Below are 21,103 nucleotides of genomic sequence, written 5' to 3'. Positions count from 1 at the left end.
ATCGTGTCAAAGGTTAATACCGGGGAACTCACTATTAAATAATTGAGTGCGGATGAAATATTTTTACCGTGATTACAATTTACGCGTGCATGATTTATAACACATAGATCCGATAGCAAGCTAGAATATGACCCAAATCAAGGATTTATAAGACTGTCTTATAAATCATTGCGCAGAAGTATTGAGTCGACGATGGACGGTTGAGTAGCACCCCCGGACTAACCATAAGATAGCAGCATGGCGGACTCTGACAACGCTGTCCTTCCCGTTGAGAAGAAAGAATTACACGTGCCAGATTACAACGAAGTCGTCAAAGGTGATTAATGAAACTCTATTTTGTGCTGATTATCAGTGTCATTTCAATGCTTTGTTTCGAGATTAAGGACAATGAAATTCGGTGTGTGCGGGTCCTGGTCAAGGTGTTATCGTGATGGAACGAGCGTCCGTCGACCCCCAACCATGCACAGATTTCTTCTAGTAACCGTGGATCACCTGACCATATGCTCCGGGCCCGAAACACCGTTTTGTATGCTGGGTTATTAAATTCTAAACTCGATAGGAAGTGTCTTAGCGTTAGGGGGGAGTTACCTCAATGTCATCAATTATTTGTCACGCCCACTCCAACACAACAGGTACTCAGCTGGTGCTTGTCAGAGAAGCCAAATGAAACACAATCCCCCCCCCCCCCAAAAAAAACGCTTCCAAGCAACCCCTCACTCCATGTAATCTTAGCTCCATGCAAGGACATATAACACTGGTGATTGTTGCTAATGTGATAATTCTGTGAATGTTAAAGAATAATTAACTTTTTTCTTTACTTTGCACAGTATATTGTAATAAAAATATTCATTGCTAGCAGGGTAATCTGGCTTTCACCATTTACACACTCACATAATATTTAAAGTGCCAGTGAAACACTTATGTCCAAAGTCACTTATTAGTATGTGATTTTTATCATAGTTTATATAGATATCTGAGCACAAAATTGTTTAAAAGTGCTGTCACTAATTTATTGCATTTCACGACAAGGCTCTTCTTTAGCTTTCATTTGCATATTCCGGGAACATTACTTCACAACATCATAGACATGTTAGTGGGACTGTAACATGGTTCTGGAGAACGCTCATGGTTTAACAATTTATTGTCTATAGACTTTTGAATAAACTAAGATTTTTTTTTTTACAAATTTGGACTTGATTCATTTACCTTTGGATCAATTTCTTCTGTATCAATTTTGCGACCTGTCACCGTGGCTTACAATGGAGTTGGAGTTCGGTCTATGTTTGATACATATAAATCAATGTGAAAATCATAAAATGGCAAGAGAAAACAAAATGAAAAATCGCATATACACTGTACTTTATAATTGAGTCCCAAGCAATGATAACAACACACGTCATACATAATTTTATTTTAAAATGAAAGCGGGGGGGGGGGGGGGGGGGGGATTGAGTCCCAAGCGATGATAACAACACATGTTAAAATCGCAAAGGCTCATGGGTAGATGCTTGTTTGTAAACAATGACACACTATGGCCATCTGACTCATGCGCAGGTGACGACTCCCCAACAATATAAATGTTTAATTCATGTTAATTTAGTAGGAATTTTCTGGTTAAGATTGCGGTATTCCCATGAAGGTACATTTTTTTTTTATTACCACATGCATACATTTAATTAACCAATAACAAAACATTAACTTAAATTCATTCACCCATAAACAGAACTGCATGTCGATAAATAATTATCAGTATCAGGCAACGATACATTATTACATTATGACGCATTTCATGACCTAATACATTAATGCTTGTTTTTATTTTTGTCAATTGCTTGAACCTGTATTCGATGTGTACTACTGTAAATGCATTAGTTATTAATTATGTATTTATTTAAAGTAATAAAAAAAAATTATAAAAAAAAAAAATGTTATACTGTACTGCCCTTTCTCTGCCTGTCTAAACAGTGATATCAAATAAAAGTTTTATCACGCAAAAAAAAAAAAAAAAAAAAAAGCATTAATTATTCAGTGTTGTAATTTTGCTATTTTCTCTGATAAGTAAAATCTGCTAAATTAAATCTATGTGAACATGTAAAATGGCAATATTGTTTTCTTGACAAATTCATGAAATTAAAATACAGTGAATATGCTCAAAACATCAAAATGATGAAAGTGAATTGTTTTAGAGAATCCGTAAGCTTCTTTCGTAAAATTAGATTTCTAATCCGGTGCAACGAAACATGACTACCTGTTTGCTGAGTGCAAACCTTGTTATTAAATTGGATTTTCGTGTAGCATTAATTTGGGTTGCTTTTGTTGATATCATCTAATATTGAAAGACACATTTACAGAAATTCCGGGCGATTTGTTTGTGACTAGACTTTATTTTAGTTTTTCAATTTCACCCATCGGCGAACGCCACTCTGTAATTGGTGATTGTATGTTAGTGCTCACTTATTGGAATACTGACTGTGCATAGGTGTGCAGTATAATATTTTGCACCCAGCAAATACAATAAAATGACCTAAAAATCTGTAAATTGATCTTTATATATTCTATTAATTCCCCCAACAACAAAATCATGACTTTCATTAGCATGCTAGTAATTCACACACATTCTCAAAGTAGTAGTTTTACAGTATTCAGTGCATGTCTGACATTTGGTGGCGCAGTTCCACTTTGGAAGAAGTCGGAAAACCGGAAACAGTTGGCTGCAACAGGAAAGGGGCGTTGTTGCAACTTGCAATCGCAAAAGATGTGTTTTTTTTATGATTTAGATTTTTTTTCAGGTTAACAGATTTTAATCAAACCATAAATGCATTCTTTTTGAATACTGACTCAAACTAAGAAAACAGCTGGACAGAGCAATATATTTTTTACATGTACATGATACCTTACTATTCAGATGAATTGTCTTTTTTTCTGGTGAAATAATTCTATTCTATTCTATGGAGGATAGGGGAATGGACTGAATTTACCTATTTAGTTTTGTAAATTTGTTTTTGTTTTTATAGTTTTACAAGATGGTTTGAAAGCCAACTTCAGTGAGGTCAGTGTTGGTGTTGTGGATTGTCCGGATCTCACTAAAGAACCTTTCACCTTAGCAGCACCTGGTAAGTAAGTGTAAAGGGCGAGTCATTTAAAATTCCTGATTCCTGAATTGTTAGCCCCTGCACATATTGAGTGAGCAGTGGTCAACAAAACATTAAGGTATGACAAATTTTGAGTGTTGAGTCAAGTTACACCACTCGTCCATGTTTCCAACTCACAGCGTAAAAATCTCCGCAGATAAAAGTACCATCATCTTTCGACTAAGCCTCTGAAAGTTTTCATACTACTGTAGAATACTTTATTTTAGCTGGAATTAATTTTCGCTGAAAAAGCTTTTTGGGTGTTTTGTATGGAATTCATTTTCACTGATTTTTGATGAGTTGAATGTGAAATATAGGAAGAAAAGTATATTCGCTGGATTTTATTTTCACGGAATCATCCCTTCAGCGCAAATAGCAGAAATAAATTCCAAGCGAAAATAAAGTATTCTACAGTATTCTGCCTATTTTTGGCTATAGAGTGTAATATTTTTGTATTTTCAGAGGGTGTTATGTCAGTAATATTTACTCATTTTTGTTTCAGCTTTCTTATTTACTTAAAATTGTTCTCAGTTTTCCTCACATAGTTCTTCAAGATGCCCTTTTTGTACCCATCTGTTGTTTTTACTTTTTATATTTTGTCCTACTCTCACCCGTTGCTGTCAGTGAATTGGGAATTCTGGGAGGCCTGATAAAGAGTATTTGGTGGATTATTATAAGTCCTGGGAGAGACAGAATGGTTTCAGAGACAAAAAAATATATTGCTGGATGCACTCACATTTACTGTTTTACAAATAAATGCATACCAAATAGTAAATATTATAATAATAAATATTTCAAATTGACAACGTTTACACTCATGGTATTTTGTTGCCAGAAAACACTTAGTTAGTTGTACACATTTTATTAGCCATTTTCTAATTAATTGGTATTAACATGTAATTAAGAAAAACCTTGTTTGTTTTCTTCGTGCAGGCTAACATTTGTATAATGTAATGTAGGCTAACTGTGCCCAAACACACATTTATTCACTATAGTAGTAATAAAGATGAATTTTGTTCTCGATTAATTGTGTCTTCTTCTAAACAGTATACACTGAGCACTGTGGCGTTTATTTTATTTTCATCTGTGTGTAGGCTTATGTGGCAGACCACGCATGGCAGACATTGGTGGTGTTCCTTATCTCATGCCACTAGTACAGAGGCATAAGGTAGAATTTTCAAATTTGTCTGTTTACAAGTGTTTGTGCTGTCCATATACAAAATACTTTTACTCCATCGTTCTGACGTAATAAATTAAACAAAATTGCGCTAATTTCCACAAAATGGTATTTTGCTCACAGATCATATTATTATGTTGGTCTAGCAATTTGGACATAAAGAAATCAAAGGGTTGTGGTTAATTATAGATTGGTAAATTAAAAGAGATCGTCAAATTTCACAATCTGTGCTCATAAAAAATAAAACACAAATAAAAAATGGTTACAGAACTACAGTTTGTACAAACTTAGGTAAAAAATGATTATTTTTGATTAATTTACAATTGTTTCCTCTGGTGATAAGGACTTGTTTAGTAACCTATGATGAAAAAACTGTCGTTGTTATGAAATGGTTACCCTGAAATATTGGAAACATTAATGCTTCAACACCAGTTCTTATAGAATAATAATAATAATTTCCATTTTTGTACTTTTTCTCTCCAAGAAAAATATTTGTTTTGTGTAAAAAAAAAAAAAATGACTTTTTGTGTTGCAGAAATATAACTTTCAAGACATTGCTGAGAAAATTGAACTTCCTGGAGCTTTTTTAATTGGTGCTGGTGCTGGACCATTGCATGTGGTCGGCACCAATAGTGAAGTAAGCAAATCCTGTTTTTTGGACTACTTTATTGCATGTAAAAAGTTGTGCTGTGCTGTGCTGACGAATAAAAGTTGAACTTGAATGCTCTCTGGTTTCTTTGATGTTTTGCGTGTTCCTAAGTTAACTCATCACACCATGATAAAATTGATAATGGCTTCGCTCTGTCATCACCCCGTTCATGGTGGTACTACTAAAACTCACAAACCGTTCAATATATTCTTGAATTCAGATGATGACGAATATCAATCTAAATAATGGTGACAACAGTACGTATACATGTAAAATGCATACTGAAGATGAGAATTCTTATATTTTAGAAAAAGGTCTCTCACTGGATTGTAGTTTATTAGCAAATATTTATGCGAGTGATGGAAAACCAGGAAAGGTAAGAAATATAAGTTACTCCATTACCCGGATGAATCTTTTATCGTTATTCAAATAGGTTAAAAATAAAATACGATAGTATTCAATGAATATTTTATCATACATGTACTATGAATTTAGCGTAAAATAGAATATACTGTTCCATGAACAAGGTGCCTTTGCATTCATTCAAAACCTATAATATTCCAGCTTGCTGCTCACATATCATGATTTTTAAAATTGTCCCGACACTGATCATCATCGTTGTCTTTTCTGATGTTATGTACCGGTACATACAAGTTCTAGGGATTATATACTACCAGGTAGTAGTACATATCACATACAAAAGTACCAGTACAAATCCAGTATTGCATCAACAAGGCATGTCATTGCCGTACTAGTGAATGGAATTCTGCCAGTGGCTTTGACTATCCATCGAATCTGTTACACGTACAACAATTAGAAGCATGAATATATTGGTGTATTAAGCTGCAACTGTGATTTTTTCAATTTGAGAATTTTGTGACTTGATAATTTTTATCTGTCATTCACAAAATCATTAAAAACTAAAGTTATCTACATATATATATATATATATATATATATATTAATATACAGGTGATTGAAGTAAAAGCAAGTACTCGTACAGGTCCTGAGAACTTTGTGACATGTATGCGAAAAGCCTTGAAGGAGAAGTATGGTGACAAACCAGTGGGAATGGGAGGAACTTTTATCATCGAGAAAGGAAAGGCCAAAATTCATATCATGGTGAGAGATAACAGCGCCATCTAGTGGTGAATCTTTAAATTGGGTGACCTATAATGGTGCACAAATGAGATATCCAATCAAATGTATTCTTCTTTTAGCATAACAAAGTTCAATACTCTGGATGAGATTGCTTTCCCATCATGCATTTCAAAGATAGACCTATATTATTCAACAGGCTTCTTCTTTTAAAGGCTAATCTTAAATTTTTAATTTTAAATGTACCCCATCTTGAGTATTTCTACTTCATTTTCCTCCATTATTTTTTTGTCACACGAGAATTCATTCCAAATGCTTTAGACCGAATGGTTTCATAGTATGTATTCAATAAAGTAATACTAACTATTATACAATATTTCTCATCATAGCCTGATTTCTCAGAGGTGCCATTGGACTCTAATGAAAAAGTTGATCAGTGGTTGAAATTTTTTGATATGAAAGCCATATTGGTGTGTTTAAGTGTCTTTATATCGCATGATCCGGTAAGTAATGCATAAAGCATCATCAATTAAATATCTCTCTTGTATTCTTAATTGATTTATTTAAAGCGAGGGAGTCATCACCTGTGCATGCGTCAGATGGCCATAGCCTGTCATTGTTTACAAACAGACGTCTGCCCATGAGCCTTCGCGTTTTTAGCATGTGCTGTTATCGTCGCCTGGAACTCAATTTCTGCGTGTGCGCAGGTGACGACTCGCCTGCTTTGAAGTGGCACTTAAGGCAGAACTATTTTAATATGTGCTTAGGGAAGGTTCACACAATTAATTTTGATACATATTGATAAATGCTAGTTGCACATTTACAGCCATTAGGTGTCTTTCTTGGTCATAATTAAGTTTTTTGTGATAAATACCTGTTGTGAGTCCCAGTCATGAGCTGCATATAGTGCAGTGTAATAATGGAATGATAGAATACACACATGCTCTATTCCAATGATGGCTGTTTTATGTATTTCATTGAAAAGCAAATTTGTATTATTTTCTACAGGGACTAGATTTACGAGTAGAACACACGCACTGCTTTAACAAGCATGATGGTGGAGGTGGTCATTATCACTACGACGTGACACCCGATGATGTAGTATATCATGGATACTTTGTACCGTCCGAATATATGTACAGGATAGATGCACCAACAGAAACGCACATGATTGGCAGAGATTAGAAAGCATCATTTCATTTTATTGGTGGGAAAAATAGGAGACAGTTGATTGGTTCAGATTAGAAAGCAACATTTCACTTTACTGGTGGGAAAAATAGGCGACAGTTGATTGGTTCAGATCAGAAAGCAACATTTCACTTTATTGGTGGGGAAAATAGGAGACAGTTGATTGGTTCAGATCAGAAAGCAACATTTCACTTTATTGGTGGGAAGAATAGGAGACAGTTGATTGGTTCAGATTAGAAAGCAACATTTCACTTCATTGGAGGGGAAAAATAGGAGACAGTTGATTGGTTCAGATTAGAAAGCAACATTTCACTTCATTGGCGGGGAAAAATAGGGGACAGTTGATTGGTTCAGATCAGAAAGCATAATTTCACTCCATTGGTGGGAAAAATAGATGACAGTTGATAGGTTCAGATTAGAAAGCAACATTTCACTTCATTGGAGGGGAAAAATAGGGGACAGTTGATTGGTTCAGATCAGAAAGCATAATTTCACTCCATTGGTGGGAAAAATAGGAGACAGTTGATTGGTTCAGATTAGAAAGCAAAATTTTACTTCATTGGTGGGAAAAAAAAGGTCTGATTGGAGGTGAATGTGGTCGAATATATTTTTTCTCTGATTGGATTGACTAGATATTGAAATCCTTCAATGAGATGGAGCTTATTTCAATAAGATGTTCTCTGATTGGTGAAATTACATTTCTAGATACAAGTTAGGGAAATGTATGTTGTTGTTTTTTCTGATTAAAAGTTACATTTTCATTTATTGTGTAGTTGCTAAAGTGATGCAATGTCCAAATTATTTTAACTGTAAATAAATCTGATGTAAAACATAATGGTGGAGGAAAATGTAATTCTTTTTGTTCATATTGGTCTTACATTAGTGATTGGCCAATGACGACGTAAACTAAATGTACAAGATTTTAGGAACTGTGTGGAAATTTCTAGCAATGATGGTTAATGGCATACAGTATACCTAGCTAGCCACAACAAGACAAAGCCTTGGATATATCATATCACAGGTTTGACTTCTAATTAAATATTTATGTTACATATCCAACAATGTACCGGGTACCCCGTTGTTTATGCCTACTTTAAACAGATAGAATCATCACACCCAAAAAAACTTGAACTTGAACAACAAGCCTGGCTATCAAGCCATGTTAGATTTGGTCTTGAATAGAATGAACAAATATGGTAGGCAATACCACTAAATGAAAAAGTTAATAAGTTATTTCAGTCAACTTTATTCAATGCCTAAAAATATGTCTTTTACATAAAAGTGCATGTACTATATAATTGTTAAAATGTCATGGCTAGAAAATTTCTGTGATCCAATAATTGCACAGAATATGTTAAAATGTTCACTTGGAGCATGGGTTTTTAAAGTCTCATGGTCAGGTGCTCCATCGGCAGTAAAAAAAAAAAACATTCTGACCACATGCCAGACGCATGACATCCTTAAAGTTGGTCAACGAGGGCCTAAAGCTTTCTCATCCTGCATACAGTTCGTCTTCAGTGCAACTAAAAATTCACAGTATAATTCTGATTAAAGCATTTTCTTCACCCTTCAAGACGCCTCTCTGTAGGTGTGTCGTAAAGAGACTGTGGCTTACGACAATGAATTACAGTGGGGTAGCTGCAACACTCCATTACCCCTCTGACAATAAGTACTAGTACTAGCTACTTATTCACCAATGAAATAACAGCTGCAAATTGATTACTAGAGTGTAGTATTGTGCGACAGATAAATTTTGTGGGTATCAGGAGTACATTTATACTTTTCTCTACAACAGTACATGAACGCATGTGCAGTGACTACTAGATCAAGAACTTTAGGATCATAGAATGGCTGGCTGTAGTTAAAGTTGTAAAATATTATTTATAATTTATTTATTGAAATTTGGTTCTTTTCCATGCATTCTTGCTGTTTTTTCTTTCGCCACTCGCAAATATCCACAAAATCACAATTTTGGCATTTCCAAGCGTCTTCAATATCAACGCCTTCAGCCTCTCGGACACCCCTCCAGAACAGAAAGGAATGGTCCAGCTTCTTTCGCAACCAATCAGAGTCAAACTGAACCTTGTCAGTGGCAAATGATAGACAGTCGCCTTGGAAACAATACTCAATCTCCAGTGAGTCCACATGGGGGAGGCTAGAAAACTGAAACTGCAGCAGTGCTGCGTCAAGCAGTTCCCCGAACTTGTCAAAATGGATACCAGTTTTCTGCATATGATCTAGAACTGCACTTCCGAGAACTTTACCCTCATCCAAGTTAACATGACCCAGGATCATCTCCCGACTCAACTTCCCGGACACTAGTTCATCGAACATCTGTTTGTACAGCATAACTTGTAAAGCATGGTTTAATTTCTGAGCCTTTCCTGGCAATGTTTTGGAACTAGATCTAGATTTGAACTCAAGAAGTTGAAGTTCTCCCGACTCATTGTATTTCAGTTCGTCGATAATGCCAACCATAAACACACCCATTTCAAACGGATCCCCGAATATCGGCATCTCTCTGATGCACAGTCTGTCAAACGAGAGACCGTTTATCGCATCCATGATATTGAGTAACTTGATAGCCCAGGAATCTTCTCTACTGGTGACTTTGACAGGAACGATATCATGCACTTCAAGTTCTACAAAGTAAAAAAAAAACATAACATTACGACCGTGCATTTTTATGATTAGCAGATCCCCCTATAGTATTATATTGCAGTGCCTAGTAAAACACTGCACAGGCCATGCTTTAATTTTCTGTATCCATTCCTGTCCTATTTGATTTTATTTGCATGAATTAATTCAATTTTTTTCATATTTCATGAATTAGATCTAACCATTTTAATCCCTGGCATCACAGTTGAAATTTGACACGTAGGGCTTGATATTAAAAAAAATTATTTGTAGCATGGTGGGCTACTAAAAAAAAAATGGTAGTCTTTGTGCCTTTGGCTACTGATAATTTCGAGCCCTATCATGATTATAAAATATGGATCTCAAATTTCAAACCACGATATTGGTTACAGTTTACAAGAAAATATGTTTGGAGAAATTGAGAGTAGTGATTGGAAACATGTTTGAATATTGAACTTCTTTTGTTTACAATCGATATCAATCTGAACTATTTTCAGAAACTTGAGCTTGAGCTTGAAGGCTGTGTAGCGTACATCCTTAGGCACAATAGCCACAAGTCCATAAACTTCTAAATATGTATATGCAGTAAATTTGATTTTTTTTTTCATATAGGAGAAATCGACCAACTTCAAATGTGTAGTTGGTAAACAGTATACACCATAATAGTTAGGGCAGACCACACATATAATTAATGTCTTACCTCGCGCAAGATGCAAGCTACTCCCCTTTACCATGGCTTTATTTTCAACTGGTATCGTGGGCAATGTGTAGGTGTACAAGAGTTGCTGCTCACACCAAGACTGTGATGTAATATCAGTCACACACAGACGTCCACGACGAAACTTCCACAACGGTAGCTCCCACTTTTTTTGAATCTCAGCTACTTTCTCAAGATCTGCTTGGTTTTCCATTTTGTTATCAACTTTTTTTCTTTTGACTGCAGGTTCGTCTGAAGACTTTGCCATATTTTGACGCAACACATCAGAACAAATTCCACCTTCTGATGAACAAACTATAGCAGAGACTCCACTGTTCAAAGAATCAGATGAACATTGGAAATCAGATGCAATGTTTTTACTGTAACTAGTGTGTTCAGAAGAATTCGCTTCATTGCTACATAGAGCATGGTCTATTTTGACTGCACTCAATCTTGTGGATCTCTTTTCACAAGTCAATAGCACATTACCACTGGTTAGGTTTTGTCCCAACTCTAGAAAAATAAAAATATATTATTTGTTATTTAACATTGAAAGTGTAAACTCAGACACTGAATCTGATTTCTAGCGGAATGAAACTTGAAATTTGATCAAAAAAATATTATGGGGACATGCAAAAACTGTACCGTTATTACTATCGCTGCATGTAGTGATAAGTACACCAAGATAGTGTGTTAGCGAGCAATTTTTTAGTCAGTTAGCAATGTTGCTTTCACACAAGCATCTGTCACCTGCTTTAAAACTTTGAACACAACTTCCCTACAGGAGAGTGGGAGTTGTCAAGGAAGCTAGCTAACGGGCTGCATTGGTGGCGGTAAAAAAACATGAAATAAGTAAAATCGCTTCAACCACTCCATGGAGCTAAATTAGCTCCATGACCACTCCAATAAGAATTTAAAGACCAGGCGTTAATACCCCTTAACAAACAGTCATTTACTGCATAATCAGGTAGCTACAAACATTGCTACTGAACCAACCAACCCAGTTATTTACACATGAAGTAACACATGTAGTACCTAGTGGGGGTTTATGTTCACAGATAATTTACATTAAACAAATATTCGCAATATAGCACTCATAATAGAGAAAATAGCAAATTTAAAATGAAGCAGAGCATCATGTTTTTTTACAAATTCCAAAATCCATCCCCCACTCAACTCGCCTCGCTCGACATGGTTAGCAATTACTAGTATTATTGTGCCCTCGTTGTCTGAGTGAATAAGTCACTGGGGGCGCAATAACTATTGCTTACCATGTCAGGTCACTCAACATAAATTTCTACAATTCATAATTAAGTATCAAGTATTTTATTACAAAATGTTTTGGTGGATTCAAAGACTGAATTTTAGCTTTCTGTGACTATTAAAATTGTCATTTTGTTTATGTTTGAGCTTAACTCCATCATGGAGGTAAAAAGAGATTGCCATGACTCCATGTACAAGGACAGGCACAGAGACAAAGAATTTCACATTTTGCTCCTTTTTGGGATCAACATAACTTGCTGTTTTATGTGTTAAACATTTCCGTTCATTGGTGAAAGTCAGTTCATTCAGAAGGTTTTAGAGGGCTGTGTACTGATAGAATGTTCGGTTATAATGTTGGACATGGCCTTTAAAAATCAAGATGATTCCCCTAGCTCATCCGAATAACCTTTGACATTTTAGAATTCCTTTGAAATCATGCATTAGTTTGTTTACATCTTGGCTTAGTAATTTATTCGATGTCTTACAAACAGCCATTGTTCTACTACTTTAATTCACTTGCATTCTCCTCTGCCTCGTGGTTGCTTCGTTATTATTTCATAGTTTTTGCTGTCATCAAATACTGATAGTCACCATGCCTGGCAAGAAAGGTCGGTCAACCCGTGGACGCAAAATAAAAGCACCATACTCGAGGCAGAATGATCGATGTCCATCTAGCTTGCCTCAGAAGACACCTCAACAGTCTGCTAATCAACCGACACCTATTAAATGTGAACAAGATTCAATCAAACGGGAACCGATCGAGGAACAACGCCATACCATGGTAAACAACGCACGGAGGGACCAAGTACTGGAGAACGGATCTCTTGTGAAGAACGAAGAACAATTTCAAACATGTAGTGATGTCCATGACCACCAACATCAGACTACACGTGTTTACCAACAAGATCCACACAGTGCCGTACCTTATGAAACTAATCGTATCGATGTACCGCTAGGTATTCCTCGTCGCAGCACCATGCCGCTGATCCCGCCAGCGGAATTGCATCTACGTTACGCGGAAGAGTCGACACTTAACTCTGTCGCCGATCGCAGTCAGTTTGTGGAGCTTTACGATTTCCATTCGGACAATTTCCGTCCCAATGTAACCCCACGTTTCACAACAAATGTATCAGTTGATGATCGCGGTGATGTTATAATTACGACTGAAAAAGAGCGAAAACCTATTGACTCGTTCGAAACTTGGGTTGAGTGCTTTGCATCGTACGCCGCTTACAAATCATATTATTTCCCCGACCAGGCAATCCCGTTATTCAACTATCTGCTTCAAACGGCACGTAACGCATCAACTCGTCCGCTTCGCGAATGGCTTGCTTATGACAGAGCTTACCGAATTGACGCTGCCCGCTCACACGATCAACGCAACTGGAGTCTTCCAAACATCGAAATCCATCACCAGTGCTTCCAGCAAGAACATAGTCGCGATCACCGACGGTGTTTTTATTGTGGAAATACAGGCCATATCAGACGAAATTGTCCACTGAATAATCCCTTCGAGAGAATCAACGGTAATTAACTATAGAGGGCGATGTCATACGTGTATCGCATTCTCACATCGAAATGACGTTTGTTCTATTTGCCGATGATGATACATTAGATATACCGGTACATGTAGTTCAATTTACAGTATGATACTCGTCAGACACAATATGGTCCCGGTCCATATAAAATAACTGATAACTGGACATACCAATTTATCATACCATACTTTATTTTTTTTAAAAAGCTCAAGAAACTGATTTTTTTTTACAAAATGTACAACTGTAGTTTTTACCTCCATGGTCTGTTCAGTACTGTCTACCAATAGCTATGTTAAATTTCATGCTGGTTTGTGTCTTGGTGATTAGTAGAAAGTGTTTACTGTAAAATGACTAATTTTCACTGGGTTTAAATTTCGCTGATTTACCATTTCAGCATATTCAGTGGGTTTTAAATTCACGATTTTATCATTTAGATAATGTGTTCTATGCTAAATTTTACATATTTACTGGGTTTTAATTTAGCGCCTTTTCAGCGAAATAATAATAATAATTAACCCTTTTACAGTATACTACATGTACTATTAGGTATTAGTGGAAATGATCTACCTGTGGCCAAATCGCATTAAATTTTGGCTTGATAAATGGACACATGTTACCAGGTAGCAATGAAGAGAATGTGATCAAAATCTATAATTGTAAGCCCAAAGACTGGCTATATTTTAGCAAATGTGTCTGTGTCACTGTGACTTCACTAGACAAGAATTTTTATTTTTAAATCAAGCTGTGGAATTCATAAGTGAATACCCGGTACAGTGTATTTTTCTAGACTTTCAGAACCATGAAAACAGAAATAAAATTGTTTAAGAAAATATGAATATTTGTTGAATATTTATTGAAGAAAAATTATTGTCACTGAAAACAACATTTAGATGTGCCACATGTAATTCACTTACCAGACTCTAGGGCAAGTTTGAGCCTGGAAACTTGACGATCGTTTTCAGCAGAAATTCTGCTAATATTTCAGTAGATGACCGTGACGTTAATTGGCTGATAAATAAAGTATGCGCTACTAATCTGAAAATGCAGTTATATACATGTTTCTCATATAAACCAATAGTTGCCGCAGTGGTGAAAGTATTTCAATAAATAACTGTACTTCCACCCCTAATTCTTACTATAACCCTATTGGGCTGGAGAGTCACAGTTTGAGCTAAGGTAAGGGTTGGGGTACAATGGAAAGTCTTACCTGTCATGACACATGAACCAGATTTGTGTTGATAAACAGTGATTTACCCACAAACCCATTGGTGTAGATCTCTCAGCTGTGAGCAGGAATGTGAGTTTTTATTTCAATGTGATGTGCACTTAATATCGACTTTTGACTCCTTAGAGACCTTCAATGCATTCAAATCATTCCAGGATGTACTTTGAAAATTGGTTGTATATTTGTCGATCTGCCCAACAATTAAAGTCACCATCATTGTTAATTATATTTTGCGTGCTCAGCTAGATGGCCCACCACTGCCTTTCATAAAAAGTTATACATTTGGAGGAGTTGTACAATTGTGGAATGGAATGACACATGGTGTATTAAATCTGCCATTTTACTCAATCTTATGTTACAATCACTAAAATACATGTAGTATACTAAAAAAAAAAAATTGACTTCTCGAAGTGGTCACTGAATCATTAAAAATTTCAATGTCACAATCCTGAATTGAATTAAAAAATCCTGACTCAAGACATCCACACATTTGGTCTAGGAATTTTCAACCTATAAAATGATGTACAACCAATAAAATATAGATCTAGAAAACATTTATGCAAGAAGATATCATCAAAAACTTGCATACATTGGCCATAAAAATTACAAATTATGAAATAGTAACAATGGCATTATGATGAGACATGTTAGTAGTCAAACTAATAAATTTTGCATAAAAGTCATCAATATTATAAATTATCTTAAAAAGTTTGGTGTCATCACCAAAAATGAAAAAATTTGAAGCCTTTGACATGTCACCATGCCCAAATAGCACGGTTTCGCTAAAGCCGGAAATTCATAACTGTCCCACATTTTCACATTTACCTATCCTAGTTATAACAGATAGGCCTTATTTTTGACCCCTATTATCTTAAAAAATATGACTTATCTTGACATTATATACTTGTGTCATAAGCACATGTGCTACTAATCCTTGGGGGGAGCTACGTCACAAGACGTTCCATGTTGCTAAGACACGTACCACTATTTCTATGGGCTCTGTGTGCACTGCTGTGGAACGTGAAAATAGCGAAACTTGAGAAAACACAAACTCAACTTTGAAGTAATCCTGAACAACTGAATTTATATATGTTACACATGCAGGGGTAATCTTGTTACACTGTTCAGGGAAGTCTCAACAACCATCCCAAAGTACCGTTTTCTGAGAGTTTTCGACCTTTGTTTTCACCGTGATGGTTGCCAGGTGGTGAAAATGCTAGGATGTCCGCCCCCGAGAATAGAGCACACATACAGTTACTGTGTTTTGGTATTAAAGAGTGGCAGTCGTCATGCTATGAGGTTTGACCTGGGCATGACTTGCACTAATTACCCCAGGTGACTCTTTTTTTGATACCTTGCAATCACCTAAAAAATACTTAATTGAAGCTTTGTAACATCTCAGTTTTTCTCAGTTCATTGACCTGCGGCAGAGCAACAGTCAGTCACCATCTTTGTTTATATGAGGCCAATATATCTAGCACATGCGTGGCGTGACAACTACCGTCCTTTAACCCAACATTGCAAGATTGCCACACTGACAATGTATTTTTGTTATGGCTAATCTAAAAAGTGGCCACTAGAGGGTGCTCATCTGCTTGCTGGATAAATTCCTCCAGAAAGCTCCTTTTTAACTGTGGACCAATATGTCCAGCAAAAGTGTGACTAATTGAAATAAAACAAGTCATTGTCAATGACACGTCCCCGTTCCGTTCATATTTGAGTGACATATACATTCAAAGCAGATCATGACCGAAATGCACCTGCATATGTACAACACATTGTGCTAAATCTGAACAAAATCCATCCATGCATGACTGAGATCCGGTTCTGGAATTGTGAAAATATGTGATTTTGATGCATTTTCGGCCTTAAAATGGCCATCATTCCGCTATTGTTAAGCAGCTCATGAAACAAATGCACATATCTATTTGTGACATGATGTACCATGTGTGTGTGAAGTTTGAACTTGATCAATCCAGACATGTCTTGGATACGGATCCAGAACTGAATTCTTTAACAAAATGGCCGCCAGTCGGCCATTTCGAATTTGATCCGAAAAAAAAAAAAGACGTGCATCAAGGTCCTATTATGTTTAATGTATGTACCAAATTTGAACAAAATCCATCCATGCATAACTGAGATACGGGTCCGGAATGGTGAAAATGTGCGATTTCAATGCATTTTCGGCCTTAAAGCGGCCCCCATTTGGCTATCGTTAATGAGATCATGAAACAAATGCACATACATATTTGTGACATGATGTACCTTGTGTGTGTGAAGTTTGAACTTGATCAATCCAGACATGTCTCGGATACGGATCCAGAACTGAATTCTTTAAAACAAAATGGCCGCCAGTCGGCCATTTCGAACCCGATCCAAAAAAAAAAATGACGTGCATCAAGGTCCTATTATGTTTAATGTATGTACCAAATTTGAACAAAATCCGTCCATGCATAACTGAGATCCGGGTCCGGAATGGTGAAAATGTGCGATTTTGATGCATTTTCGGCCTTAAAATGGCCGCTATTCGGCTATCGTTAATGAGATCATGAAACAAATGCACATACATATTTGTGACATGATGTACCTTGTGTGTGTGAAGTTTGAACTTGATGAATCCAGACATGTCTCGGATACGGATCCAGAACTGAATTCTTTAAAACAAAATGGCCGCCAGTCGGCCATTTCGAACCCGATCCAAAAAAAAAAATGACGTGCATCAAGGTCCTATTATGTTTAATGTATGTACCAAATTTGAACAAAATCCGTCCATGCATAACTGAGATCCGGGTCCGGAATGGTGAAAATGTGCGATTTCAATGCATTTTCGGCCTTAAAGCGACCGCCATTTGGCTATCGTTAATGAGATCATGAAACAAATGCACATACATATTTGTGACATGATGTACCTTGTGTGTGTGAAGTTTGAACTCGATCAATCCAAGCATGTCTCAGATACGGATCCAGAACTGAATTCTTTAAAACAAAATGGCCGCCAGTCGGCCATTTCGAACCCGATCCAAAAAAAAAAATGACGTGCATCAAGGTCCTATTATGTTTAATGTATGTACCAAATTTGAACAAAATCCGTCCATGCATAACTGAGATCCGGGTCCGGAATGGTGAAAATGTGCGATTTTGATGCATTTTCGGCCTTAAAATGGCCGCTATTTGGCTATCGTTAATGAGATCATGAAACAAATGCACATACATATTTGTGATATGATGTACCTTGTGTGTGTGAAGTTTGAACTTGATCAATCCAGACATGTCTCGGATACGGATCCAGAACTGAATTCTTTAAAACAAAATGGCCGCCAGTCGGCCATTTCGAACCCGATCCAAAAAAAAAAATGACGTGCATCAAGGTCCTATTATGTTTAATGTATGTACCAAATTTGAACAAAATTCGTCCATGCATAACTGAGATCCGGGTCCGGAATGGTGAAAATGTGCGATTTTGATGCATTTTCGGCCTTAAAATGGCCGCTATTCGGCTATCGTTAATCGGATCATGAAAAAAATGCATGTGCATATGTCCCATATAAGGTGTGATGTATGAGTGAAGTTTGAACTTAATCGGTCCATGCATGTTCAAGATACAGGTGATCACGGACGCACGGACGCACGGACGCACACAGGGCAAAACATAAGTCCCCGTTTTCGGACTGCGTCCGAACGGGGACTAATAATATGACAGAATAATAAGTTATCCTACCCAATTTTTATTTTCAATGTTATCAGAAACACGTTAATTATTTTATTTGCCCACCAATCTTCTTTGACAAACTAAACTATGCATATAAACATTCCCGGTATCCTAAGTCATGCAAAATTTTTTTCTCAATGCAACTTATTCCCCTGACATTTCCAGGACAGTATTTGAATTACGGTACATACATTCATAAACTTTATGACTAATCATTGAAAAAGAATGAAAATGAATCCATTGAATTCACAGAAAATGAATTCCAGCTAAAAATTACCAAAATTGTGTTGCAGTATAATTATTCATACTGGCATTGCGTAATGAGATGAAATGAACTGATCATGAAAACCGATATCTCCCTATTAGTTTCCCTTAGAACATTGCTATATCCTTTGAAACCTTATTATCAGTGTGTTTCAACTTTGCTTTAAACAGTTGTAAATTTGCATATCAAAAGTCTCACTATAATTAATGAGGTGTTCAAATTTGAAATGAAATTGTATGTTTGTGATCAAATAAAAATGTATTTTGTAGAACACTCCAAGAATTGAAAAATTAAAAGGATTTGTCCACTCCCTGCATTTAATCTGAGCAGTTTTATCCTGTCAGCCCCATGCACTTTTACATTAAAGGGGAGCAGAGGTGTGGCTTTTGTCACTCTGTACATGAAATCGTTATGGCATTCATAACACAACACCTCGCCATGTTACAACTTTTAAGTTGTCAGTTAACAAGGCCTTTCATAGTAGCATTTCCGTGGGATTGACATACTAGAATGAATGGGTTCAATTATCAGTGTTCACTGATGACATCATTTGACTGGCCCTCTAGAGGCGAAATAACGCCAGGCAAAGCGGAAGTTTGTCGTCTGCTTCACAGCCCGTTTTATACCCAATATTTAAGGCATTTCGCAGCACATACAAGTTATTTTTATTGACAGAATTCATTCATAGATCTCAAATTTCATGTACAGAGTTTCACAAGCCACACCTCTGCTCCCCTTTAACTCAGTGACCAGATAAAGGTTAAATCTTCTACTTTTTTATTGCAAGGACATGCCACTATTGACATATAAACAACAAAATGTTACCCTGGGACACACAGGACTGTGCACATACCACATGTCCAGTGTTCAAAACTAAGGCAGACTTTTAGCTCTGCTGTCAACTTTTTCGAGCACAGCTTATCATACGAGTCATAGAACGTCTGTGTCAACTTTTTTGTCTTCTTCTTGAAAACTACAAGCCTGATTGCTTCGATACTTGGTGTATTTGTACCTTGGGTAGACCTTTCTTAGCTTTTTTTTTTTTAGTCTTGTGATGATATCTTCAATTCTTTAATTGAAATGTGCATTGCTAACAGCAGAGCTGTGAGGCTACTTGTTTAGTAGTTTTTTGATGGCCGTAAATATGATGAAACTGTTCAATGTGACAAACATTTAAGGCAACAAATGATCATCAAAACTACACATTTTTATTTTGTGTTCATTCAAGCAGAGCCAATACCTTCTGGTTCTGACGGCCATCAACTTTTTTACACAAGTACTGAACACTGCATATTACACCTGGCAGGAGAAAATTGATCAATTGCTCACTTTTTTCCCACTACATGTATTATGGTAGGTTTTTTCTTATTTCACTGCAGACTGAACTCTCCTCAAAGCCCAGTTTTTGATCAGAAAATGAGTAGATAACCACCATAATTTCAGACTCTGTTGCTAATTTTAGATATTAACTAGTTCGATACAGTAAAAAGGTTGCTGCTTTTGACCAGACAGTATTCATATTGGTAATAATGGTGGGTCAAAACGTTTGGGGTTGTGACGTCAAGGGGCTCTAGTGTTGATTGGTCACCGTAATTCTCGATTTTATTATAGTTTTATACAGTAAAGTATTGCTGCTTTTTACCACTAAAGGTGGGCCCAAATGTTGAGTATTGTGATGTCAAGGTGTTCTACCGTCGAGGGGTCAAAACGTCCAGAAGTCTAATCGTTCACAGGTCGAAACGGCGAGGAGTCCAAACGACTTGTAATCGCATTCAATATATGTATCAACAAAAGACAAGTAACCTTGACGGACAAGACTTTCCATAATATTATGGTTCTTGTTGTGATGTGAAAAGACTTTCCAACGTCTAATCATGGAGGTAGAAAGTTCTCTTTTCTACCTCCATGGTCTAATCTACTCTAGGAATATGTACAATTAATTTGAGGAGTCAATAGATGGTAGGCGTTGGGTTCGAGTTAGTATTAGACGTGAAAGTCTTTCCACACACAGTCCCTCAACACTGTGTTCCACACCACAACAACGACAACCATAATTAAACTCCTGTCACTGAGATGTTTATAAATAAATAAACGCTGCTCGGACTGAGATGGTCGTCTTCGAAGTAAGCGCTCGATTGTAAGACAAGTTGCTCAACATTTCAGTGAATCACGATAAACAATCTTCTAAGTACCTACCCATTTTTATAAATATTCACTTGACGATGACTATACAGAAGTGTCCTTTCATACCATTGCTGTAATTTGCCAATTCATGATTTTCAAAAAACGTGAAATGTCGTCATTCCGCGAACGCCGCCATGTTTGAATTTCGCGGGTGAGCGCCCTCAGGGGTGGAAGTCAAATTACGAATAGTATAAAATAAGAAATACATGAAGAAACCAACAAATATTACATTATCTTTGGGTTGTTTTTGTGAAAGGCGACTGGAAAATTAGGTACATTTTTAAAATAATATACAGCTTCCTTCAAAATAAAAGTTTCAATCACTTTTAGTCATTCTCAGAA

General features: G+C 36.4%; 2 protein-coding genes across 2 annotated transcripts; one reads left to right on the top strand and one right to left on the bottom strand.

Annotated features, from left to right (window-relative positions):
- Positions 1-217: 217 nt before the first annotated feature.
- LOC100376984 (beta-keto L-gulonate decarboxylase-like) lies at positions 218-8,078 on the top strand. Its single transcript, XM_002738433.4, has 8 exons — positions 218-316; positions 3,015-3,113; positions 4,226-4,299; positions 4,844-4,945; positions 5,178-5,333; positions 5,930-6,079; positions 6,445-6,558; positions 7,064-8,078. The coding sequence occupies exons 1-8, from the start codon at positions 238-240 to the stop codon at positions 7,238-7,240; spliced, it is 951 nt and encodes a 316-aa protein (XP_002738479.1). The 5' UTR covers positions 218-237; the 3' UTR covers positions 7,241-8,078.
- Positions 8,079-8,469: 391 nt separating this feature from the next.
- Positions 8,470-20,920, bottom strand: LOC102804638 (exonuclease V-like). The gene is made up of 3 exons (XM_006821046.3): positions 20,774-20,920; positions 10,581-11,090; positions 8,470-9,885 (listed from the first exon to the last, which is right to left on the bottom strand). The coding sequence occupies exons 1-3, from the start codon at positions 20,775-20,777 to the stop codon at positions 9,125-9,127; spliced, it is 1,275 nt and encodes a 424-aa protein (XP_006821109.2). The 5' UTR covers positions 20,778-20,920; the 3' UTR covers positions 8,470-9,124.
- Between the last annotated feature and the right edge of the window lie 183 nt (positions 20,921-21,103).

The sequence above is a fragment of the Saccoglossus kowalevskii genome, chromosome 16, assembly GCF_978046115.1.
Source record: "Saccoglossus kowalevskii chromosome 16, keSacKowa6.1, whole genome shotgun sequence".
NCBI lineage: Eukaryota > Metazoa > Hemichordata > Enteropneusta > Harrimaniidae > Saccoglossus > Saccoglossus kowalevskii.
The sequence above is the reverse complement of the archived record's forward strand: the minus strand, read 5'-3'. Positions and strand labels throughout refer to the sequence as shown.